General features: G+C 45.9%; 1 protein-coding gene across 3 annotated transcripts in view; it reads right to left on the bottom strand.

Moving 5' to 3' along the window:
* DPYSL3 (dihydropyrimidinase like 3) overlaps positions 1–23,011 on the bottom strand; it is a 110,521-nt gene that overhangs the window by 6,384 nt on the left and 81,126 nt on the right. For all 3 annotated transcript variants that reach the window (XM_046667315.1, XM_046667316.1, XM_046667318.1), the window contains 10 exons: positions 22,668–22,852; positions 19,988–20,152; positions 17,788–17,849; positions 16,822–16,902; positions 12,716–12,784; positions 8,851–8,971; positions 5,131–5,287; positions 4,324–4,465; positions 2,535–2,705; positions 1,143–1,322 (listed from right to left, as the gene is read on the bottom strand). In XM_046667315.1, the coding sequence (XP_046523271.1) occupies positions 1,143–1,322; positions 2,535–2,705; positions 4,324–4,465; positions 5,131–5,287; positions 8,851–8,971; positions 12,716–12,784; positions 16,822–16,902; positions 17,788–17,849; positions 19,988–20,152; positions 22,668–22,852 (1,333 nt within the window). The remainder of the gene's footprint in view (positions 1–1,142; positions 1,323–2,534; positions 2,706–4,323; positions 4,466–5,130; positions 5,288–8,850; positions 8,972–12,715; positions 12,785–16,821; positions 16,903–17,787; positions 17,850–19,987; positions 20,153–22,667; positions 22,853–23,011) is intronic.

Below are 23,011 nucleotides of genomic sequence, written 5' to 3'. Positions count from 1 at the left end.
CTCTCTCTGTAGTGTGTAGACGCTGGAGTGTGCACCCATATTCCTGTCCCCAGCCCCTACCTCATGATCACCACGACTGAAGACTCATTCTCCCAGCCGCTGGAGGTGTTGGCAGTAGGAAGTTCTCAGCTGAGCCTCTTCCAAGAACTGCCCTCAGCTGAAGATAGCCACCTTGCCCAAGGCCTCGCCCTCTGCCCAGGGGCACCCCACATCCAGTGACTGGTTCATAGGTTGGGGTGGGGGAGTATGGGAGTGAATACAAGGCCCAGACCCCCTTCAAGGACCAGGCCAGATCCAAATATCCCTGTTATCAGCTGAGGCCTTTGTGGGGGAAAATCTCTCTCTCAGAGTCTGTTTCCCAGGCTCTCTTTCTCACCTTGACCTGCAGGGAGGCCGGGGGCCCTGGGGTGGGTCCAGGCACAGAGGTGGGCATGGCTGCTTCCTCTGGACTGGCCCAAAGTGAGCCCCACTTCTCCTCTCCCCAGCATCTCCTCCATCCCACGCGCACAGATGACTGTATCCTTTCTAACAACGAGGTCAGGACCCGGGCTCAAATTCCACGACCCCAGGGCTGGGCTAACCCTGCTTTGCAGAGCCCTAACTTTATAGGAAGGTGACCTGGAGACTGATGTGGGGTGGGAGGGGGAGCTGAAAAGACTGTTCTGGGCCTCACCCCTAAATCAACAAGGGCTACTCTGTTTGTAATGTGTAGACAGACACACATACACATAGACATAAATATGTATACACATGTGTGTGTGCATCCATCCATCTATCTGTGAAATCAGGGCCATAAATAAGATTTTACTTGAACCACAGAACTAGCTAAAAGAGTTACAAACATTTGCCATTTATCAGTATATATTTTTTAATGATTTTGAATTACTAAAATTTTAAATTACTTTTTAAAAAAGCATTATAAAAGTGGAGGAAATTCATTTTTAAAAAGCTTCTTTAGCCAGAAAGGTTTCTGAAACCCTCCTTCCTAATACATTAAATCTGTGTGATTGTCCTTCAGGAAGAGATTGTTGCTGTGAATTTCTCTCGGAGGGTCCTGAGCTATAGACCCCTCCCAATCTCATGGGTACTGTCCCTGTGCCTGAATGGGACACAGCCCTTCCTCTCCCCCAGGTGTGTCTTACCTTCCTCCGGGCTTTAATGCGCTTGTAGACATAGTCAGAGAACGGGCTGCAGGGGATGAAACGGCCGGTCCCCTGCGTCACGTGCAGGTTGCCATCTTCCAGCATGATCTTGCCCTGGCAGATGACCACCAGAGGCGCCCCACGCAGCTCCATCCCTTCAAAGATGTTGTACTCTGCAGCCTAGAGACAGGGTGAGGGCAAAGCTGTGGGTGTGGGTGCAGGAGGGAGAAAAAAGGAAGTGGTTCTCCTGGGCGTGGGATCCTGTCTTCAGGGTCACTAGGAACTGATTCGCCAGGTAGGCCAGGAAAAGCTTACAAGGCATATGCAAGCTGCAGTGGGTAGAGGCACCATGAGACAGATACTTGCTAAGTAAAGGCTGGAATTCCCAGCAAAGAGAAGCATCCGTCTTTAGTAAGGTCCTCATGCAGAAGTAACTTTGGTCGCTGGCAGTGTTCAGAGAGAACCTGGATAACCAACAGGGATGCTGTACTTGGTGGTCTTGTGTTGAATGGGTGGGTAAGTGGGCTATATTGACCCTTGGGTCCCCACTAGCTCGAAATTAAATAATGTGATACGACACAAGGTTTAAGCAAAGGCCATTCCCACCCAAAATGGGATTTCTCCCTACCCTCTTCATTTATTCAACAAGTTAAAGGCATTATTGCAAAGTGATTAAGGACATGAGTTTGGAGTCAGGTCCTCTAGGTTTGAATCCTAGCTTCACCATTTCCTTGCTGTATAACTTATCTTGTCTCTCTGCATCTCCATTTCCTTATCTATAAAATGGGGATGATAATAGTGTCTATCTGTAAAAGACTATGAAGATGCAATGAATTAAAGTGCTTGAAAACTACTTCTACTAACAACTATGAAGCCCCTTTCTGTTAGGCACTGGGCTTTAATTATTATCTTCCACATGGAAGTCCTCATGATGAAGATGTCAGTGCTGGTCACCAGTTTTTTCCTATTCTTTCCCCTCCTATCATTGTACTTCCTGCACCCCTGGAGGAAGGTACGGCCACAGGACTGGCTTTGGCCAACACAGTGGGAGAGGAAATAATGTCACGGGAAAGCTTCCAGAGCCAGTACACCGTTTACCACGTGCTGGCCCCTAGCCTCAGCAATCACGGAACCGTGGATAAAGATGGCACCTCCATCAGCTTCCATCCCTGAGTGACCATGATGGGCAGAGCCCCTTTGCTGACCCATTTTAGAAATCAGGAGTGAGAAATAAACCGTTGAGGGTTTAAGTCACTGAGAATTTGGGATGGTTTGTTATTGCAACACCTCCTAGTCTGACTACCCCCGCACGCCACATACACACATCTCTGCTGACCAAGTTCCTTGCACACATTCTCCCGTCTGCTCCACTCCGACCAGCTCCAGCCTTACCGACTGGTGGTTCTTGGCAGAGACAATCTTTACAGCATCTGGATCCCAGATCACCAGGTCGCTGTCAGAACCCACAGATATTCTTCCCTTACGGGGATACAGGTTGAAGATCTTGGCAGCATTTGTGCTTGTCACGGCCACAAACTGGTTTTCATCCATTTTTCCTGTGGCCTATTGAAATATAAAAAACAGAAAAATTGTCAATCTAGGGCTTCTGAGCTCAGAGCGGGGTGACCACCAAGGCCCAGAAATGGAGTACAAAGAGGGGATTCTGAGGTGGTGAGGATGGAACTCCATCCAGCAACCTATGGAATCAGCTTGGCCATCATGGTGGCCCGGGCAAAATGGTTAAGTGCACGGCTTAAGATGGAAGTTACTGCTCCTGAAGTTTGCATACGTGCAGACATCTACCTACTTATTTATCCTTTCTAATTCTAAAAAGGATTATAGAGAGTTCACAGTAAAAACAAATGTGACTATGAGTCCATTTTTTTAGACATGTGTTTGTATTTACATGGGCATAGGTCAAATCTGGAAGAACCTCACCCAGAGGATAACAATGGTCATGGCTGGATTGTGGGATTATCAGTCATTTTTGTTTTCTTTCGTGTGTGCACTTTTCTGTGGTTTCCAAGTATTCCTGATTCAGCATGTATCATGTTGGTAATAAAAATATGTATATTATTTTTTAACAATTCCAGACAGTGCCAACATAAATATATATGTACATTCATAAATACCTAATGAGGTTAAAAAAAGACAAAATCTAACTATGTAAGAGACAAAAATATTTATACCTTCCCTCTTCTCAGAACAAAAAGCCTGGGTAAGGAAAGAAGAATTTAGTTTAAAATCTAGCTTTGAGGGCCAGCCCTGGTGGCCTAGTGGTTATGTTTGGCACAGTCTGCTTTGGCAGCCTGGGTTTGGTTCCTGGGTGCAGACCTACACCACTCATCTGCTAGTGGTCATGCTGTGGCAGTGGCTCACATAAAAAAGAAAATAAAGAGGAAAATCGGCAATGGCTATTAGCTCAGGGCAAACCTTCCTCAGCAAAAAAAAAAATCTAGCTTTGAGCTTCCTGGGAGCCAAGAAGGAAAACTTGGTGGATTACATTGTCCAGACAAACAAGGCATTAGTTTATCTGCATTCTGTTTGGCTCTGAAATGAGTGTCTTTAGGGTTCTTAAAATAAAACAGAGGGAAGTGATCAACTTAATAATGAGTTATTAATTTTACTAAAATCTTAGGGAGAGCCTTCATTTGCATAGCTATTTTTTTGGTCAGCTTCTATGATGCTAACAAGGAAAATAAAGCCAGGCCACTTTGCCAGAAGACGTTGATAGACAATCACTTGTACAGCCTGGATGACCACACAGCAGTGTAGGGCACCCTTGACGAGCAAGACGACTTCAGTCCTAGGCAGAGATGCCACACTTCTCATTTCCAAAGGGCTATAGCCGCCCCTATCAAACGAAGTGATAAAACTCTCCAAACAAACAGAATTTTAATTCCCTATTATTTTAAGTACAGATCATTCATGCGTCAGATGAAGGATCTGTACATCTGGTACCTGGTCCTTAACAACCTAGAAGGCCCCCTCAGAATCCTGGACCTCAGGATTCATCACTCTAGAAGGTACATTCCCAAACCACCTGAGCCACCTGGTTCCAGACACCTCAGCAGGTGTGAGTCCTTGTCTGCACCCCCACCCCCAACAGACGGACATGGAGGAGCAGTGGCAGCAAGTCCTGATCTGGCCCTGGCCACCCTCGCATGACCTCCATCCTTACCACGGCCTTGTCCCAGATGACAGACATCCGCTCCTCCACCCCGTTGGTGCCCTCGGGAATGGCTGTGAAGTTGTCCTTCCCGATGGCTTTCTGGGCAGTACTGAAGGTGCAATGGGCACTTCCAGAGAGCTGCAGGTCCCCACTGGCAGAGGAGAAAAGCTCCATGTGAACGGGAGAGGTGGCTAGAGGCGCCTCGGGGGCCGGGAATCGAGTGTCTAGTGTAAGCGTTTGGAGGGCCATGACTTGAGTTTGGGATCCTTCCTCTGCCTCTTGCCAATATGTGAACTTGGGTGAATTTCTTCCCCTCTGTGGGGCTTAGTTACCCCATCTGGAAAATGATGGGGTGGGAGCAGATCTCTTGTGTAACACTCCAAATGAGTGATGGAACTGATCTTCAGAGGCAGCAGCCAACGAGTCTCCTGTCATTTTGGTTAGGTGGTCATCATGACCAGCCATCCAAACTTAGGCAAATGATTTCATCTCTCTGGCTCTCAGTTGCTTAATCTGTAAAATGGTGATGATACTCCCCACTCATAAAGTTGTTATGAGGGACAATAAGATCATGTGTGTAGTGCTCAGCATGCAATACATATTAACTATTACCATTATTAATATGATTACTGTAGTTATTTTTAAAATATGATGGGGAAGAGCCTGTTGTCTCTGCTCAGCACTGCAGGGGAATTCTCAATGTGTTTTCCTCACTGCAGACTCTAGTCTAGCTGATGGATGGGCTGTTCCAGTCCTCATCCCACCGGCCCCGTGATGTTTCCACACAATGCCTGCTGCTTGTCACTCTGCACCAACCTGGCCAGCAAGGAGTTGATGTAGTCAGGAGTTGTCGGGTCGGGACTCAGAGGTGGGGATGTCACAAATGCAGCAGCCTTAGCCCAATTCTTGCTCCAGTAATGGGTTCCATCCGTGCCGAGGCTGGCAGTGATGGGCTCGCCAAAGACCACATTTCCTGGAAGAGGGGGGTAATAGGCACTGGGCTTGCAGAATGTGTGTGCTGCCCTGGGCCCGGCACAGAGAATCACAGCCCCTGAGCCTGCTCCAGGCTGCGGCTCTGGAGTTAGTCAGACCTGGGTTCAAGTCCACGTTCCCAGCTTTTCTAAGCCTCTGCTTTTCTATCTGCTAAATGGGAACAATTTTGTATTCCCTAGATTACAAGCAGCCATTGGTTGCAAGATGCAGCATTAGTTCTCAATTTTTGAGGCAAAGTAAAATTTGAAGCCAAAGAAAAAAATAAATACATTGATTCTAAGATCCATCCTCATTTCAGAAATGTTAAAATGTAGAAAAGATCTGTCCTGGAATTGATGAAATAAGATGATGTCAATTTCTCAGGCTTGCAAAAATGAAAACATTTGGCACATACAAAGTGTTTGGCACACAGGAGGTGCTCAATAAATGTGATTTCTTTACACCTCCCACTCTTTCCCACTGTAGGGGCCCAAAGCCCTAGATGTGCCCGTCTCACTGGGAACAGCCAGATCCTGCTGTTACAGGGACACACTTTGGTTTTGCAGAGTAAAGTCTACTCCCAGGGATGAGAGGATCCCATGATCTTGTCCATCACGTTTCTTACTCCTTAGCCTAAGGCAAGGAGTGATTTGCTCAAGGACACCCAATAACCTGGGGCCCATCAAAGATGAGGCTAGCTTCTTGGACCCTGTGTCTGGAATTAGGAGCTTACATGCCCAAACCAAGGAGAGAGGAGGAAAGATATTGGGAAACACACCGATGCAAGCTGACCTTCTTAAAGAAGAAAGGATCAGAAGGCAAACGCTGTCTCACAAAAGATGAGTTGGTATCAAGTTTCTCTGTGCCAGAATCTCGAACTAAAGATTCCTGTACAGCCCTGGGCTTCACTAGCTTCGATCCTACATCTTCCACATTCAAGTTTCCCACAAGATCGAAATGTAGGAAGGCTCTATGGCCAGAATTATAAACAAGTATTGCCTTGCTTCAACTCTAATCAATGGGTTTTGCGTGCCTGGAATTCTGTGTCTGGAAGAATTCTAAATATGCTTCTGATCTCATTCAAAAGGACTCATGATTGATTTGTGATGTCTGCCAGGGGCAAAAGAAGGAAGCAGTGGCAATGATTCACATATGACAACACTGCTCTTTGGGGGGACAGTAAAAAGGATCAATGCTTGACTAATGAGAATTTCAAGGGATCTCCCAAAATATTTACCAAACTAAAGCATACAGGATCACAAAGAAATAAAGAAATGAAAGTCAAGGCAAGCACTCAAATATTATTAGGGGAAATACAACCTTAAAAATGGAAGAGCTCTCTCTTTGGGCTGTCTCTAGATGGGAGACTAGAAAGAGAAAAGATTGCAATTATGCCTGGGTTTGAATACAAGCTCTCCCAGCTGGCAGATCCTGGACAAGATCTCCCAGTTTCCTATTCTGAAAACTAGTGATGATAATGCCAATTTCTCAGGGCTCTTTGAGAATTCTACATAATAGTAAAGACAAAGTATTTATCTCTATGTAGTGCCTACAGTGGGTCCGTGTTAAATCGTAGACTCCTAATACGAATTTTGAGCAGCTATGCAGAGTCACTAAAGGGCTCTTCATGATTAGACACACTGGGGTTTAAATAGTAACCTGGTCAGGAGGGAAGAGCAGACCCTGCTACCCTCTCTCTTCCTGCTCTGAAAGCTCTTGACTCTTCCCCGAGAAGGACAGGTCATGAGATGTTTACTGCCCTCAATCTCAACAGGCAGTTTTTCATCACTGAAATAATGCCTCCCGTCCACCCTGAGACACAGCTGTACTCGTTCTCCTTGCCAGAGAATCATGAGCCAGACAAGGGTGGGGAATTTTTCTACGTGAAGTTTAAAATAAGACCCAGCATCTAATTGAAACAGGCTGTCCTTGAGAACCCCAGGTCCCCCTGAGAGTGGATCCCAGACAGCAGGTAGCCATCTGCAGCAGGTGTCAGAGGGCGAGTGTGGCAGGTGGTCATGGGGAGAGATGTGGACTTTTCTTTTCTTGTTGGCTTTCTCCAAGAATGGGTAAGGAACAGTGGACTGCTTTCCTGATTCTGGCCCGATGACTCACACCCAGTGGAGCAACCACACAACGTCATGTTGAGACATTTAAAAGCTGAGAGAGAAAACAGCAGGCTTACTGCGAGCAGGGGAAGGCAGGAGGTGCCCCAGAATCTGCCGGCTAGAAAGACTGTCTAGACAATTAGGAAGATTCCCCTCCCACAAGAAAAGGATTGCCTTTGCCAGAAGGCCAGGCAGCTGAATACTCAGCCATCACAGTCAGCTGGGACTATTTTAAGCCTTCCCAGTCACTCACACGTGGAGTTTTACAGATCAGTTGTGAGTTTGGTAAATGAATCACTCATGTTGGGTCTCGCCACCACCAGAACGGCCAGCAGCACACGGCGGTCATGATCGTACAACCAACAGGGCCTACTGAATCCTCTCTCCCAGCCAAGCACAGAGCCCTATGCCTCCAGTTTCTCAGCCACACTCTGTTCACAAGCGAGCCCATCAGGGTGTCACTGAGGACAAGAATGAAAAGCAGAAAAGAAAGCTTTGACATGGGGGGTAAACTTTAGCTAAGCACAGCTGAGTAAATGAAGCCCACGTTAACAATGGATGGAGGAAAGCAGCAGAAATGAGAAGGGAGTGTGGATAGGGTCCCGAGTCATGAAGGCCTTGTTGCTAGACATGCTTGGAGACCCATTCAACCCCTTTTCTACAGTAACTTATCCCAACTTGTGTAGCTTAAGTGGTGGGATTCCATCTTCACAATGCCCTCAACCCTGGCCAATCAATTATGCCATTCCCAGAGCAGTAATTGGTTCAGGGATGAGCCCATGACCCAAACCAAGGCAATCACAGTTCTCTTAGGGATTTATCCTCGAGCTATTAGAAAAGATGTACTCTACCTCCTCATCATGCTCCCTACCAAGTGTTGAGGACAATAGGAGCCCCTTGGCATTTATTCTCATCACTGTTCATACTGAAAATAAGGCCAACAGAGAGGAAAGCAAAGCCAAGAAAGGAATAAGAGTGATAGAGCCCTAACATCATTGTTTAAAGCCCTTGATTCAGCCATACCTGAAACATCTTCAACCAATAATTTACTTTTGTTTGTTTGGTCAGTTTGAGTTGGATCTTTGATTTCTGCATCCAATATAATCTTAACTAATATGTTCATTTATACAGCTCAGATGATGTGAACTGACAACGAAAAATCAAAGGGAGGAAGAAAGATGCATCAAGTCTTCAAAGAACTGATGTCAGCTATGTCATCTTGGGCAAACCTCTTACCATTCCTGAGCCTCAGTTTACTCATCTGCCAAGTGGGAGCAATCCCAGGATCCTGCCATCCACACAGGATACAGAAAGGATCAAATGGGCTAACATGGATGAGGGGCTTCCCAGAGACCAAGGCAATGAGCAAAGTAGGTACCATTTATAAAGGACAGCCAGGGAGGGAAGGAGCCACATGGTGTGTCAATGGCTCTGAGATCTTGAGAGCACAAATCACCTTTTTTCCTGGCTTGTGAGATGAGGTCGGCCGCACTCTTGCTCATGACCTTCGTGACGTAAAGAGGACAGTTGGTTTGGCTGGCGATGGTGATGGCACGGAACACAGCCTCAGCTTCCAGCTGCAAAAGAAAGTCCCCAGCAGTCAAGAGGAGCCTGAGCCTCTCAGAGGCCACGCCCCTGTGTCCACAAACTGGGAGAGCGGTGCAGCGCAGAGGCTAAGAGAGGATCTGGAGTTGGACGCCCTGGACCCGAATCTCAGCTCTACCACTCCCCAGCTGGGACACGTCACTTGGCTTCTCAGTGCCCCCGCCCCTCCCCTGTGATGTGGAGAGCAGGAGAGTGTAGCACAGGGTGGCTGCGTAAACGCAGAGCCTGGCATAGAGTAAGCCCTGCATCAACGTGGCAGGAGTTTCTCCTCAGCCTCTTTTCACTCCAGCGGGCATTTCTTAGACTAATAATTCCCAGGCTTCTCAGCACAAAGACTTCTTTGATTATCAATCTCCTCCATCCCACCCTAACGTAGAGTTCATGTTTTCAAATATGCTAACCAGCCCTGTTGCATTTATTAAGTAAGAAGTAACGAGTTTTCCCTTATTTTATTAACAAAGTTGGGTCTGAGAGCCGGGTCCTTCTCAAATGGCCTGGGGCTGAGTTCTGGTTCTGCCACTTGGAAGCTGGGTGACTTCAGCAGCCTTAGGCAACCTCCCCAAACCTCAGTTTCCTTGTCTGTAAAGTGGGGATAAGGACCTGACACGCATGGCTGTGGTGAGCATTAAAAGAGTTCATCAAAGTAAGGCAGGTAACCCATTCCCGGGACAAGGCAGTGTTCCCTGCAGGCTGGTTATTGGTGTCACCACTGATCACAGCCTCCATCCGGTGTGAGAACCCGTGTTACCAGCCAAAGCCTGACTTCGTCTAATTTAGCCCAAGGCAGAGACGTTGGCATTTTTCCATTCCATCGGCAACAGTTCTTTTTTGGATGGCTAGCACATTCTGGTTAGACCCTGCAGCCCAACACTTTCAAGAATACCAAAAATAGCTTGCAGATGCCCAGCATTTGTCTAATGCAAACCAGTTACTGCCCGTGGTGGCTGTGGCTCAGCAGACAGACTCTACGGACTTGGCTGGTCCGGCTAGCGTCCCCCGAACTGCACTTTATTCCACATGGATGAGACCCTGGAGGGCCCAGACCACAAGTGAATGCAGTCACCTTGCTGAAGCACCCAGACTTCTGGAGTTCTGCAGTGGCGGTCACTGGCCTCGGGTTCAGCTCTCTGAACAGCATCACTCAAGACAGTATCTGGCTGTGCTCTGAACTGAAGAGGCCTGGCTGGCTCCTTCTCTGCCCGTTCCTCCCTCTTCACACCTACGCTGACTGCTCCGGCCCCCCAGGACCTCAGTCCTGGCCCCTCTGATCTCATTCCCCGGCAGCCCTGCAGGTTTCTCAGCACCTTGACAACATGACTATCTTTGGAAGGTGACATCACCCTCCAACTTCACCCAAAAGGGCTTCCAGGGTTGTCGGGATCTGCAGCTGAGAGGCTTTCTACTAAAAAGGAGACGGGAACAGGGAGGAGGGTGGGGTGGAGGGGTTGAAAAAACAAACCAAGGAACAAAAATAGACTTTGCTCAGAAATCCCCTGGCTGCTGCTGAAGAGCTCTATCTTGCCAGCACATCTCTACAGTGACCAGCATTTAAGAAAAGTTTCACAAACAGTGCTGATCAGCCTGGCCTACTCGCACCGTGTAAACAAACTTCCAACACCATTGACCAGTGGGTTAACCTCTCTGAGCCTCAGATTCTTTATGTAACAAGAACACCGACCCCCTAGAGCACCGGCAAGGATACCTGGGATAATGCAATTAGCAAAGTACAGGGCGTCAGTACATACTGCATAGAAGGGGCCTGGTATAAAGGAGACAGACTTTTCAGGAATGCTGTGATTACAACCCCAATCACAAATTTTTCTTATTGAGGTATAACTGACATATAACACTATATTAGCTTCAGGCGTACAGCGTAATGATTTGATATCTGTACATATTGCAAAATGATCGTCACAACAACTCTAGCTCACATCTGTCACCAGTTACAAAATATTATTCTTGTGATAAGAACTTTTAAGATCAACTTTCAAAAATGCAATACTGTATTATTAACTGTAGTCTCCGTGCTGTGCTTTACATCCCCGTGACCTATTTATTTTATAGCTGGAAGCTTGTACGTTTGACCATCTTCATTCGGTTCCCCAACCCCCAGCCCCTGCCTATGGTAACCACCAATCTGTTCTCTGTATCTATGAGAGCCTGTTTGTTATTTGTTTGTTTTTTAAGATTCCACATATAAGTGAGATCCTGTGGTATTTGTCTTTCTCTGTCTGATTTATTTCACTTAGCATAATGCCCTTAAGGTCCAGCCATATTGTTGCAAATGGCAAGATTTCATTCTTTTATACGGTTGAATAATATTCCATATTATATTATATTGTATTATATTATATATGTATATATATATATCACATTTTCTTCACCCATTGGTGGACACTTAGGTTGTTTCCATATCTTGGCTCTTGTAAATAATACTGCGGCATACATAGGGCGTGTAGATATCTTTTCAAATGAGTGTTTTCGTTTTCTTGATAAATATCCAGAAGTGGAATTGCTGGTAGTTCTATTTTTAATTATTTGAGGAAGCTCCATATTATTTCCCATAGTGGCAGCACCAGTTTACATTCCCATCAACAGACAAAATTATAAACTATTTCAACTGTCAATAAATTAAGTTTCATGAGACAAAGGAGTTTCTGGGGTACTGACAAAGTTCTGTTTCTCCAGCTGGGTGCTAGTTACACAAGTGTATTCAGTTCGTGAAAATTCATTGTACCTTTATGACAGGAACACTTTTCTCTATGTCTGTTGCATTTTAATTTTCAAAAAGATTCTAGAAGAGCTGGGTGATGGGAAGACAATCATTTCTGGTTCTGACTCCTTCTTCTACCTGTTGGACAGCGTGGGGCTTGGAATGACAACAGGAACAGGGTTCTCTTTGCTGACATGGAGGGCCTTGAATCTGCTCCAGGCGCCAGACCCAGGCTGGTCTCCCAAAGCCAATATGCTCTCAGCCAAATGGGCAGCCAGTTCCCAGCTCTGTACCCTGCGCCAGCAGCTGAACTTGTTGACATCCCAGAGACATGGAATCAGCCACTAGTTACTTTTCTTTCACTCTTCAGCTGCTAAGTACAGCTGCTAATCAGCATTCATTTTACACGTGGGAAACTTCCATACCTGGATGCAATCATCACCTTCCACAAATCAAGAGATATAATGCCTATGAAAAACCCACTCAACCTCCTATCCATATGGCCGATATTCTGCAGGACTCAAAATATATTACGGAATAAGGGAGTAAGTGGAAAGTCTGGAGATTCACACTGATTAAGAAAGGATTTAGATATTGACCACTCCCAGTGGATAACTGAGTACACTCCAACTTGCGATATCTTGAAAGAGATTACGGGTCAGAAGTAAGCATTTCCCTTACATTCTTTTCTAATTTTCTCAGGGGCTCTTGAGTCAGAAGTGGTTTTTGGAAGAAAGGTTCCAATTTTGCTGTCTGGTATTCATAGTCTCCCCACCTTTCAGCGATGTTTGTTCATACCCTGTGTGTGCGTGTGCCCAGGGAAGGTAGGCTGAACGCAAACCCTCCAAATCTAAAACGAGCAGCAGGCCATAAGCAAGGCTGCTGGGGATTGTGATAATGGGAATCTCTGGGAAGAAGCTGGTAAAAAAAAAAAAGAGGCTCCACTGCTACCTCTTCTCTCTCCCTCCCCTCCTCCTCCCACCCCCATCTCCCTGCAGCTTACCTCCTCTGGTCTGCTCAGTACATGGCCTTCTGGGCCAGTGATCCCCATTTCCAACATCCGAGTTTGCTCCTAGAATGAAAAGAGAATAGAGAACAGTTTTTTACATGAGCTCAAATGAGGTTTGGAAAAATCATGCTGTATGTTCTAATCTAGAAATGTGTTCAAGGGAAGAAAAAGAATAAAATGTGTACGTTGAACAAATTTGTTAATTCTGTATCTGAAATTGCAAAATAGGGTAGAGTCTTAACTAAAAGGAGAAAAAACATTTAAGGGTGGCTTGCTTTTATTAAAAGGAAGACAGTCTGTTAGAGTATCAGGGTTTTTTTCTACATTATGCATCGTCACACCAGTTCCTTTATTCTTCATTTCTTTCAGATGCAGATACCTCCAAAAGAACACTCCCTTAACTCTGTTTGCTTACTCAATCATGCATTTTAAAACCCATTCATTTAATAAAATGTACTGAGTATCCGCTTCATGCCAGGCTCTAGGTCAAGTACTTGAACGAAGGCAACAGGGCCCCTGACTTCAACGGGGCCTGCGGTTTAGTGATACATTTCCCAAAGTCTGGTCCACCCACCACCTACAACAGAATCACCTGGGCTGCTTTTGCAGCCGTGCAGATGTCCGGCCCCCTCCAGGCCTACCAAGTCAGAAAATGTGAGGTTAAAGCCTAAGAATTTGCATTTTAATAAGCTCCTCAGGCTTTTTTATGCTTTAAATTTATGACTTAAATAAGTGAATTCAGAATTTAACCAGACAATATAATGCCTCTAAACAGCATTACCTGAGTTAGCCTTTTGGTTAAATTCTATTTAATTACATCATAGACATGGCAGAACTGCCTACTCCTGGCTGACAGCTAAATTGCTCAGACCTCAGGCCAGCTTTCTGGAAGAAGCAGGTGGCTGGGCAGTGAACACACATGTGGGTTAATTGGAACTGGCACAAATCCTAAGCCACCATATCTACAGTTTTGCTGGCATTCACTCTCAAATGACGAAGGCCAGTTCCCATGAACCTCTGCACCAGTGATACGAGAGATGAAGGAGAGTGAACTGAACAGAACCTTGTCTCACTTCGAAACCATGAGATGTTTAGAAAGGAAGGGATTCCTTCCACCTGGAAAAGAACTATTTTTTATTGTTTTTTTTTTTTTTTTTAAAGCTGAGGCCCTCTTTTTTTTTTTTTTTTTAAAGATTTTATTTTTTCCTTTTTCTCCCCAAAGCCCCCCGGTACATAGTTGTGTATTCTTCGTTGTGGGTTCTTCTAGTTGTGGCATGTGGGACGCTGCCTCAGCGGGGTCTGATGAGCAGTGCCATGTCCGCGCCCAGGATTCGAACTAACGAAACACTGGGCCGCCTGCAGCGGAGCGCGCAAACTTAACCACTCGGCCACGGGGCCAGCCCCTGTTTTTTGTTTTTAATAATGTAAAAGAGGAGTAGGAAGAAAGATGCATTTACTATAAGCAACCACGAGAAGTAAAGCTGTCATTGTCTCCAGCTTTATAGAATTCGGACCGAAGTCAGAGGCTGATTTTTCCAGCAAAGTACCTCCACTTTTCATTCTTACTGTTCCGTTTATGGAAACTTGGACTGAATAAATTTCTTTCAAACTCTAGTGAGCTTCCACTCTGAATCACCTCCTGAAGTCACACAAGGGTTGAGCTGGCCAACTAAAGCATCTTCTGTCTTCTATGACACTGTCACTTCTATCTTGTTAAGAGTGCTAGGACAACACACAGGAGGGAGTTCGCTCGAGCAGTGGTTTCCAAGCACATTCGAATCACCAGGGGACCTTTTCAAAATACATTTGCCTGAACCCTACTTCTGACCTCCTGACTCAGAATGTCCGCAACCAGGAGAATCCCGGGAATGGGTCTCTAAGCTCCGCAGGTGATTCTAATGCATTGCTCATGCTGGGAAGTCCTGTTCTAAAAGCCACGGTGTCCCTACAGCTGGAAGATTAAGAGTGTCACGTAAAGACCCATCGATGCCACCTTACATGAATGGGGGAGCAGTGGGCAGTTTGAGGCACTCATCCTGCTGTTTGGTCATGGCACAATTTTGTTTGCTCCACGAGGAAAGGAACCCTGTCTTTTTCATCTTCCCTCTCCAAAGCTTGGCACATAGCAGGCGCTCAATAAATATTTGTTAGATGAATGGCTAAAGACGCTGTACTCTCAGACTGTCCTGCCAGCTTGAAACTTTTGAAAATTTCCCTTGTGGGTACCCATAGGAAGTATTTCTTCTTGCTCTTTAGTCCCTTTTGCATAAAGTGGAGTGAGAAACTGAGTACAGCAGCTGCCTTCATTTAGACTATGTGATCAAATCTTTCACCTCAAGCTGAATTTAATAAACACACACAAGAAATTCATCCAAATGGAAAAAATGCCCTTATTCTTTTCCTGACCGAGAACAGATCTTCCCAAGGAAGGGAAGGGTGGAGGTGGGGGGAAACCAGGGAAACTTCTGTGCTAAGGAGCCACAAGAGGAAGCTAGAAAAGGGGCCCATTTGCCTCCACAGGGATCAGAATGAAGAAGCAGGTTTCGTTTTTAGGGCATCTGGAGGGAGGGCTGGGACCTCTGGCTGCTGCACTGAAAATCTGGAGAAAGGGCAGGAGTGACAGCTCTGACACCACCAGGAGGCCTCCCATGGGAGCAAGGCATTTGGACCCTCTTTGGAAAATGATTTCATTATATCTGGGTGTGTGGGGGACTTGGGAGAAAGCTGTCAGGCGCCTGACTAATTAACCTCTTTGGTCATAAGCAAGAGGAAACTGCACACTTAGCTTCCCTCCCCCACTAGCGAGATAATGTTCAGAGTCTGCAATTCTAACAGCTGGAGCCCTGCACTGCTGGGGCGCTGCCTCTCCGGGAGGCCTGCAGCTAGATTGATGGAGCAAGGGGCCTTTGATGCACCATCTCTGGGCAAAGATGCCTACCAAGGCACATCACATTAGGGGTTAAGAGTTTGTTCTCCTAGGTGTTGTCTGTGATCCTTGGGCTGGTGACCTAATCCTTCTGAGCCTCAAAGTTCTCATCTACAAAACAGGGAGGGTGGCAGCCATCTTTAAAGGGTTGGGTGAAGATCAAATGAGAACATACACTTACAGTCCTGGTACACAGCAGGAGGTGCTCACCAAATTACCTACTGTTAGATGCTCACAGGCCTGAGATGAACGTCGGCCTCAGCATTGTTCCCACACCCCTGCTGATCACACTCACCAAGTCCTGGACAACTTCTAAAATGAAGACACAGCCCAGCACTTGGGAGGTATGGATGCATCTGTTTTGGCTCACCTCTACAGCCTAGTGCCTGGCACAGAGCGCTCAGGAAATACTCTTTGAAAGAATGAATAATGAGATCTTGTTGTTAATGTTATCAAATGGACTAAGAGAGCTCACACTCGTTTCTGGCTGCCTCCTCCTAGCGGAAGCCAATCATGAACATTTCTGAGATAAACAAAACTCTAGCTAAGACACATCTGTGCATCTAGCCCATTAGGCAACCCAGGAGATGGAGAGAGAAGTGCTGTCTGCTTCCTTACAGATGATCACTTTGGGCCTTGGGGCCTCACTTTCATCACTCTTTCCTCAAGTTTCTCAATATGATTTCGAGGAAACCAGTGGGACGTCTGATCCCCACAAGACCTAAATTCTTTATTATCTAAGGCCGTGAGTTCCGCAGTCCTGGATCAGATGTCTGGCTTCCGAGAAATGCTGCCTTAGGGTTTTTCTTCAGGACAGAGAATGTCACAAAGCTTACAGTCATTTTCAAAACAGCATCAGCAATGCTCTCTCACTCAAGGGCCCTATTTGAAAACCTCCTCTTCCAGGATGCCTTTTCTGATTCTCCAGAATGGTCAGACTTCTCCCTGTTTTACAGCATCTTCCCCTCTCCACCTCACTTGTCTACATTTCCCCCTTTCTTTCCTCCTCCTAGACTGTGAAGCCCTTAGGGCAGGTTCTGTTTTTAGCAGAGTAGTTATGAGGGGGTCTTGCATATATTGGGAGCTCAAGCAACAGTGAAGAAATGAGGAAGCAAATGGAACGCCACCCCGAGCGCAGGCAGAAAGCGCACTTCAGGGAGCTGCAGCGTGTTACCTGGGCAATGATATCCCCATTCTCAGCATGAACTTGAGCAATGGCTCCCAGCTCTCCCAGACAGGTGAAGATCTCATAGAGCTGAAACAGAAATGAGTCTTTGTCACCTTCACAAGCCACTTTGAGCAAGCTCACATAAGGGCCAATTACTAGAGCCAGAGCTAAAACGAATGGGATAAACCAGAGAAAATAAGTGACCAGGGCAGAAATATACAGACTAAAACAGGCACACCAAAAGAGGAGCACTAATCCCAGGACACTGCAGGAAGCTGTCTCTATAAAGAACTCATCGTGTCTCCGAGGCAGAGAGGGCAAATATGGAACAAAGTGCTACCAACTCCTCTACTCTGCCTCCCACACACACATTTTAAGTGGAATTATGTCCCACTGAGCTGAGATAGAGTTTCAGAATCCTTCTCAACAAATGTTCCCCAAAGCCACCACAGCCTGGCCAGAAGCTAACACAAAAGCTTGAAACCTCATCTCTTAACCTGCCTTCATCTCCTCACCAGAAGGTATGGGAATTCATTTCTGTATTTCCTCTGAAAACTTGAGATTTGTCTTAAACAAACACATCCCATGAATTTCTTAGGGAGAAAGGTGGAGGCAAGCTGGTACGATTACCCCAAACAGCAGAGGGCCCTCCTCAATCCTGCAAGGCTGAGCACCTCACCCCTTCACTGAACTCACGAAGGGTTTGGGGGTCATTTGGTAAATGGAGATTCAGGCATGCCCTTCCTCTGGTCCTTTTGAGAAAGCCGCTGCCAGTGGGAATCCTAATTCCCTGTCTGCCTTGCCATGGGCACCCTGCCCATTACCTTATTTAAAGTGCAAGGGCTTCAAGAAGCACTCTTGCCCAGTGGTCTCCCACAGTGACCACAGTGACTCATGTTCAAAGAGCCAAGGTCATCGGCAACAACAGGAAACCATCCCGATACCCCAAACCACACAGCAATGGGTTGTTACCTCCGTGTTGGACACTTGATACAAATCCTTATAGGCCATGTAAACCATGAAGGAGTTAACCCCTGCAAGAGAGGGAAGGGAGGGAAACGGGAAAAAGACAACATCATCACCACCACTTTCCATCCTTTCCTCCCCCTTCTATCGCCCATGGGGCCCAAGTGCATCACAAACTCCCGTCCAATAGAAAGCAGATGCTTCTCATTCTCCAAGAGTATTTGTCTACTTCCTCCTCTACCCCGTAAAATCAACAATTCCTATGATGTCATAGCAGAATGCTCTCTTCTTCTGTGCCCCTTTCTTGCCTCCCCTCTCCATGATTCCCCAGCCCAGAGGGTCAAGAATTTTCGAGATTGCTCAAGGAGGTATATATCATCGAGAATCACTGTAGCACAGTAGTTGTAGTCACACACTGGAGTTGCACCACATTCTAGTTCAGTGAGCTTGGAATATCTAACCTCTTGAGCCTTGGTTTCCCCATCTGTAAGAGGAAAAATAACAATACCCTGCTTCATAAGGTAGTTGGAAACGTTAAATGAGATAACACACGCAGAGCTCTCAGCAGCACATATTTGGTCTCCACCAACGCATCTCCCGGGATCAGCTTATTTCGCTATTCAATGAATGCTTGCTCTACACTAGGCCAGTGCAGGGTGCTGGATCTGAGAAGAGAACTAAGGTAGAGATCCGTCCTTGGGGAACGAACAGAGCTAATGGGCGGAAGTCAAGTTTCACCTTGTGCTTAAATATCTAAGTCATAAGGGTTATAAAGAGCCAGCCATTTAATTTTGCACCCAAAATAAACCATTAATATAGTAATTTACAGAAATAGGTGGGACTGGGGAACAGAGAGTCATTTTGAGGAAAGGAGGCCAATTTTGGTCTCCAACCATTAGGGCCATCTCAGCCCACAGGGTTCCAAGCCAAAAGTGGGCTGTAATTTGAGAAGCTCCCTCCCCAAAGTGGTTCAGCTCAGGGCAGTTTTTCCCAACACTACCCTTCCCACAAGCCTGTGTCACCCCCAGAATGACCCAGGCCCTTTGGGAAGGAGGTAGGTGTTAAAACCGTTCAATTTCCTACCCCAGTTGAGATACCCAGTGAAAGGACACACAAGAAAAAAGGGGGAGGGGATGATCTCACACTTCATATCAGGAAGATCTGGGCAGAGTTTGTGGGGTGAGGACAGGCATGGAGTGGAAACTCTTCTTCTAAGAGGTCATCCTCTCCCCTCCCACCCAGCGCACACTCTCTCCCACGGCACTCCTGGCATTTGCATTGAGACTGCTCATTGATAACAGTATTATAAAAATCAGTATTATAATAATTAGTATTATTAGTATTAGTACTACTATTATAGTCCCAGTACTATTATAATATAATTAGTCATATAATATTACTATTATAGTAATATTCTGCATCCTGGGGCGTTTATCCTGTTGCTCTTCACTGGCCTGCTTCTTTTTGCCTTGGATGCTTGGCAGAGGCCATTCTTTATATTTCCCTAAGTCCCCAGGCCGCCTCAGGATGCTGAGCACATGGCATGTCTGTGTGCACATCTTGGAGGTGGTGCGCACGTGTAAAATATCTGACAATCAAAACACAGAAGTAGAGACAGAAGACTCTAAGAAGACAATGGAAACTTACATCATGCACTCACTGAGAGGACACACACAACGAACATGTTTTCATGCTCTGGGCTCCTAGCTTGAGTACAAACACATCTTTGCTCCTTTTCTGAGGATGCCATTGTTACATAATAGCAATGGTTTGATCTTTGGAGTAAAAATGATAGAGGTTAAAAATTCCTAACCTAATATTCACCAGCCATGTGACCGTATGTAAGATGTTAACCTCTCCTGACCTGCGTTTCTTCCTCTGTAAGATGGACAGTATTGCAAGGAGGTGAAGAGCATGGACTTTGGTAGATCTACTGATTACTAGCTCTATGATCCTTGGCTACTTATTCTGAGCCTCAGGGTCTCCATGTGCAAAGCAAGGACAATCATCCCTATCTCATGAGGCCGCGGTCAGGGGTAAGTAAGATGGTATAAATAAAGAGACGGTGTCTGGAACACAGTGGGACCCCCACATCCAGCACTCATGCTCAAGCTTCCAGGCTCCAGCAAGGAGAAGTGACTCAAATGAGCGGATGGTGTGGGAAGGACAGGCAAGGGAGAAGGGAAGAGGGTGAGTGTGGGCCCACCTTTGTCCTTGATGAGGCTCTGCACCTCCTGCTTGACGCTGTCATTCCAGTGGGTGACGTCCACGTGCAAGGCGTAGTCACAGCAGCTCTTGCCATCGGCCCACTCCCGCCACTTCTCATAGGCCTCCGTCAGGCTGGACTCAGGCTCGGGCACCACGTGGTCAACTGAACGACAGAGGCCCCAGATGGGGGACTTACCGACACAGCCTTTGTTCCCCTCTGTGCGGGTCTGCTCCTGCTTTCTTAGTTGTGACTGCAAAGTCTCTATTTGCTGACATGGAATTAACTTTAGAAAGCGCTCCCTGGTGGTTTCAAGGTGGCTGATGATTTAACTGTCACTTAGCTATGTGACCTTGGGCAAATTACTAGCTTCTCTAAACCTCAGTTTTCTTGCCCTTAAAATGGGCAGGAAGTGGGGTGGGAGACAGGGTGTAACAGTACCTTCCTTCTAAGTTGGTAAAAGATTAAATGGGAAAATGCACGGCAAGTGCTTCACCTGATCCTGGCACACAGGTAAGTGCTCAGCTAACGTTAGCTGTCAACGAGTGCCTACTATTTGCCATTATTACCAGGACTGTGGGGAGTCGTTGCTGGGGGTAAAAGTAGGATTGCCTTTTGTGGGCGGAAGGTGAGGTTTTAAAGTCATGAGAGGGCACAAGAGAGTGACATCCTTGTGCTTATTGTCATAGGAAAGAGCTGAGTGTTGGTTAAGGGAACCTCACACTAGGCTCACAGATCTTATTTCCACGTAAACTTTTTGTCAAGAATATGGTTTCTTTGAGGCCCAAACCTACCCTTGCAGTACCTGCAACTGTGGATAATATTATTAAAAATAATAACATTTACACAGATAACAATAGTGACGATGAAGCAAAAGTTACACTCTTACAGTTCCCCCGGGCAGTTGAGGGAAAGTGTGAATTGGCACAACTTCCCTAAGAAGAATTTTGAAACAGATATCAAAAACCTTGATGTTTTTCACAGCTTTACTCAATAATTATTCCCGTGCCTAAGAATTATTCCTAAGGAAATAAACATGGCTGTATGCTAAATTTGGGTTCTAAAGATGTTTACCACTGCAAACATTATATATTTATGTAAGCAAGAAACTGGAAATAAAACCTTTAGCAATAGAGAAGCTTGTTTAAATAAATAAATTGTGCTAACTTCATAAAATGGACATTAGGCACCCATTTTAAATGTGATAAAATAAAAACAAATGAATGGGAAAACATTCATGACATATTATTTGGTGAAAATGGTAGGCTAAAACAGTATGTCTATTATGATCCTGTTTTTGTTAAACAAGGAAAAAAAATAGCCAAATTATATATAACAGCGATGTGGGATTTATGGGTTTTTCTTTTCTTTTTGCATATCTAGGATTTTAAAATTATCTACGAAGGACATGTACACTTTTATGGTTCTTTGTACGCTTTTTTCTCTTGTCACCTCGAACTGTGACTTTCCTCCTGCTCCTTCCCGAAGGCAGAGATCAAGCATAATACACATGTCCAGGATGCTGAACTGGTCCAAATCCTTGCCCAGACGGCAGAAAGCCAGGCCAAGAGCAGTCATTTCCTCTGCCTTCTATCACAGGCAGCCCAAGTGCACTTATCGGAAAACAAACGCATGGAGCTACATTACTGATGCTTGGACCCACACCAGAGCCTTTGTGGGCAAGCAGCTGCTGAGAAGTCAGCTGGCTTCCTCCCTTCGGCTGGAGAAAAGCTTTGCTCTCCCTGAATTGCACCTTTTATGGCCTTGATGCAATTTTCCTGGGCGTCCACACCCAACTAGCTGAAGCTGAACCCTGCTAATGCTCCCATCAAACAGAAGCAAAAGACAGTAAATAATTCTCCAGCTCAGGCTGTTCTGTGTTCTTGGGTGGATGCATACGGTGTTAACATAAACAGGGCTCTTGCTGATCAAGTTTGGGAACATTTTTATTGGGATGGGACCAAATTCGTCAGGATTCCTTTGGGACAGGAAGGATTGCCCTGGAACGCTATCCATTCGGTAATCCAGTGGCATGCAAATCCCTAGGTTTCTTTGGAATTGCAATAATTACCAGTAAAAAAACAAAACAAAACAAGGGAAACCACCCCCACAGCTTGCCTAATCTTAAAGATAGGAATTGGTCAAAATACAGTGCAGACCAGATAACACTAAATGCCACTGCAGTCTACCAGTTTCTCAACAACTGCACGTCTCCATTACCATTCTCTCTGGGATGCTCTTAGCCTCATTTGCACTATTCTGCCTGTACTCTCTGCCTGCTTCCGCCTCAGACCCCAGCTGAAAGTGCTGAAATAACTTTGTGCCCACTATTTACAACTTTGAAGTCCACTTTCCCCAGTGACTGGCCCAGAGATGATAATTGCTGACTCCCCACCCATGGCACACCCAGCCCCTGCTCTAAGGCAGACAAGAGAGGACAGCTGTTTTCATGGTCATGAGCTTCATCCGTCTCCTCTCTGCAGTTAAGTTACAGGGAGCTGCCAATGTCCTCACTAAACCTGCTTTTCTCAGGTCCCATCAGGCAGAAAGTCTATAAATTGAATTGAGGGAAGTGTACAAGTTACCATCAGAGAGCACTGTGATTAAGACAGTAGTTAAATACTTGCTTCTAGGGACCACTTACACACTTTACATGTGCGTATAAAGTCAGGGGACTTACTGATCATGGTGGTGCCCCCCGCTAAGGCAGCCTTTGTCCCTTGGAAGAAGTCATCCACTGTGGTCATTCCCTTGTATGGCATCTGGAAGTGAGTGTGGACATCGATGCCTCCAGGGATCACCATCTTCCCATTGGCCTCGACGGTCTTCACTCCTCCAGGGACAATCAGATTGTCTCCAATTTGCCTGGTGAGACAGCAAAACAACTGGCAATTTAAAAGAACAACTTCCAAGAAGAACATAGTATTATAAGGATTCTAAACATTGTAACTTATATTTATCTAAGTCGTCTCTGCAAGTGATTTACAAGCTTAGCAATCTAGAAACAAATAAAGATAAGTACAC

This window comes from Equus quagga, chromosome 7 (assembly GCF_021613505.1).
Source record: "Equus quagga isolate Etosha38 chromosome 7, UCLA_HA_Equagga_1.0, whole genome shotgun sequence".
Taxonomy (NCBI): domain Eukaryota; kingdom Metazoa; phylum Chordata; class Mammalia; order Perissodactyla; family Equidae; genus Equus; species Equus quagga.
This window is presented reverse-complemented; position numbering and strand designations above follow the sequence as displayed.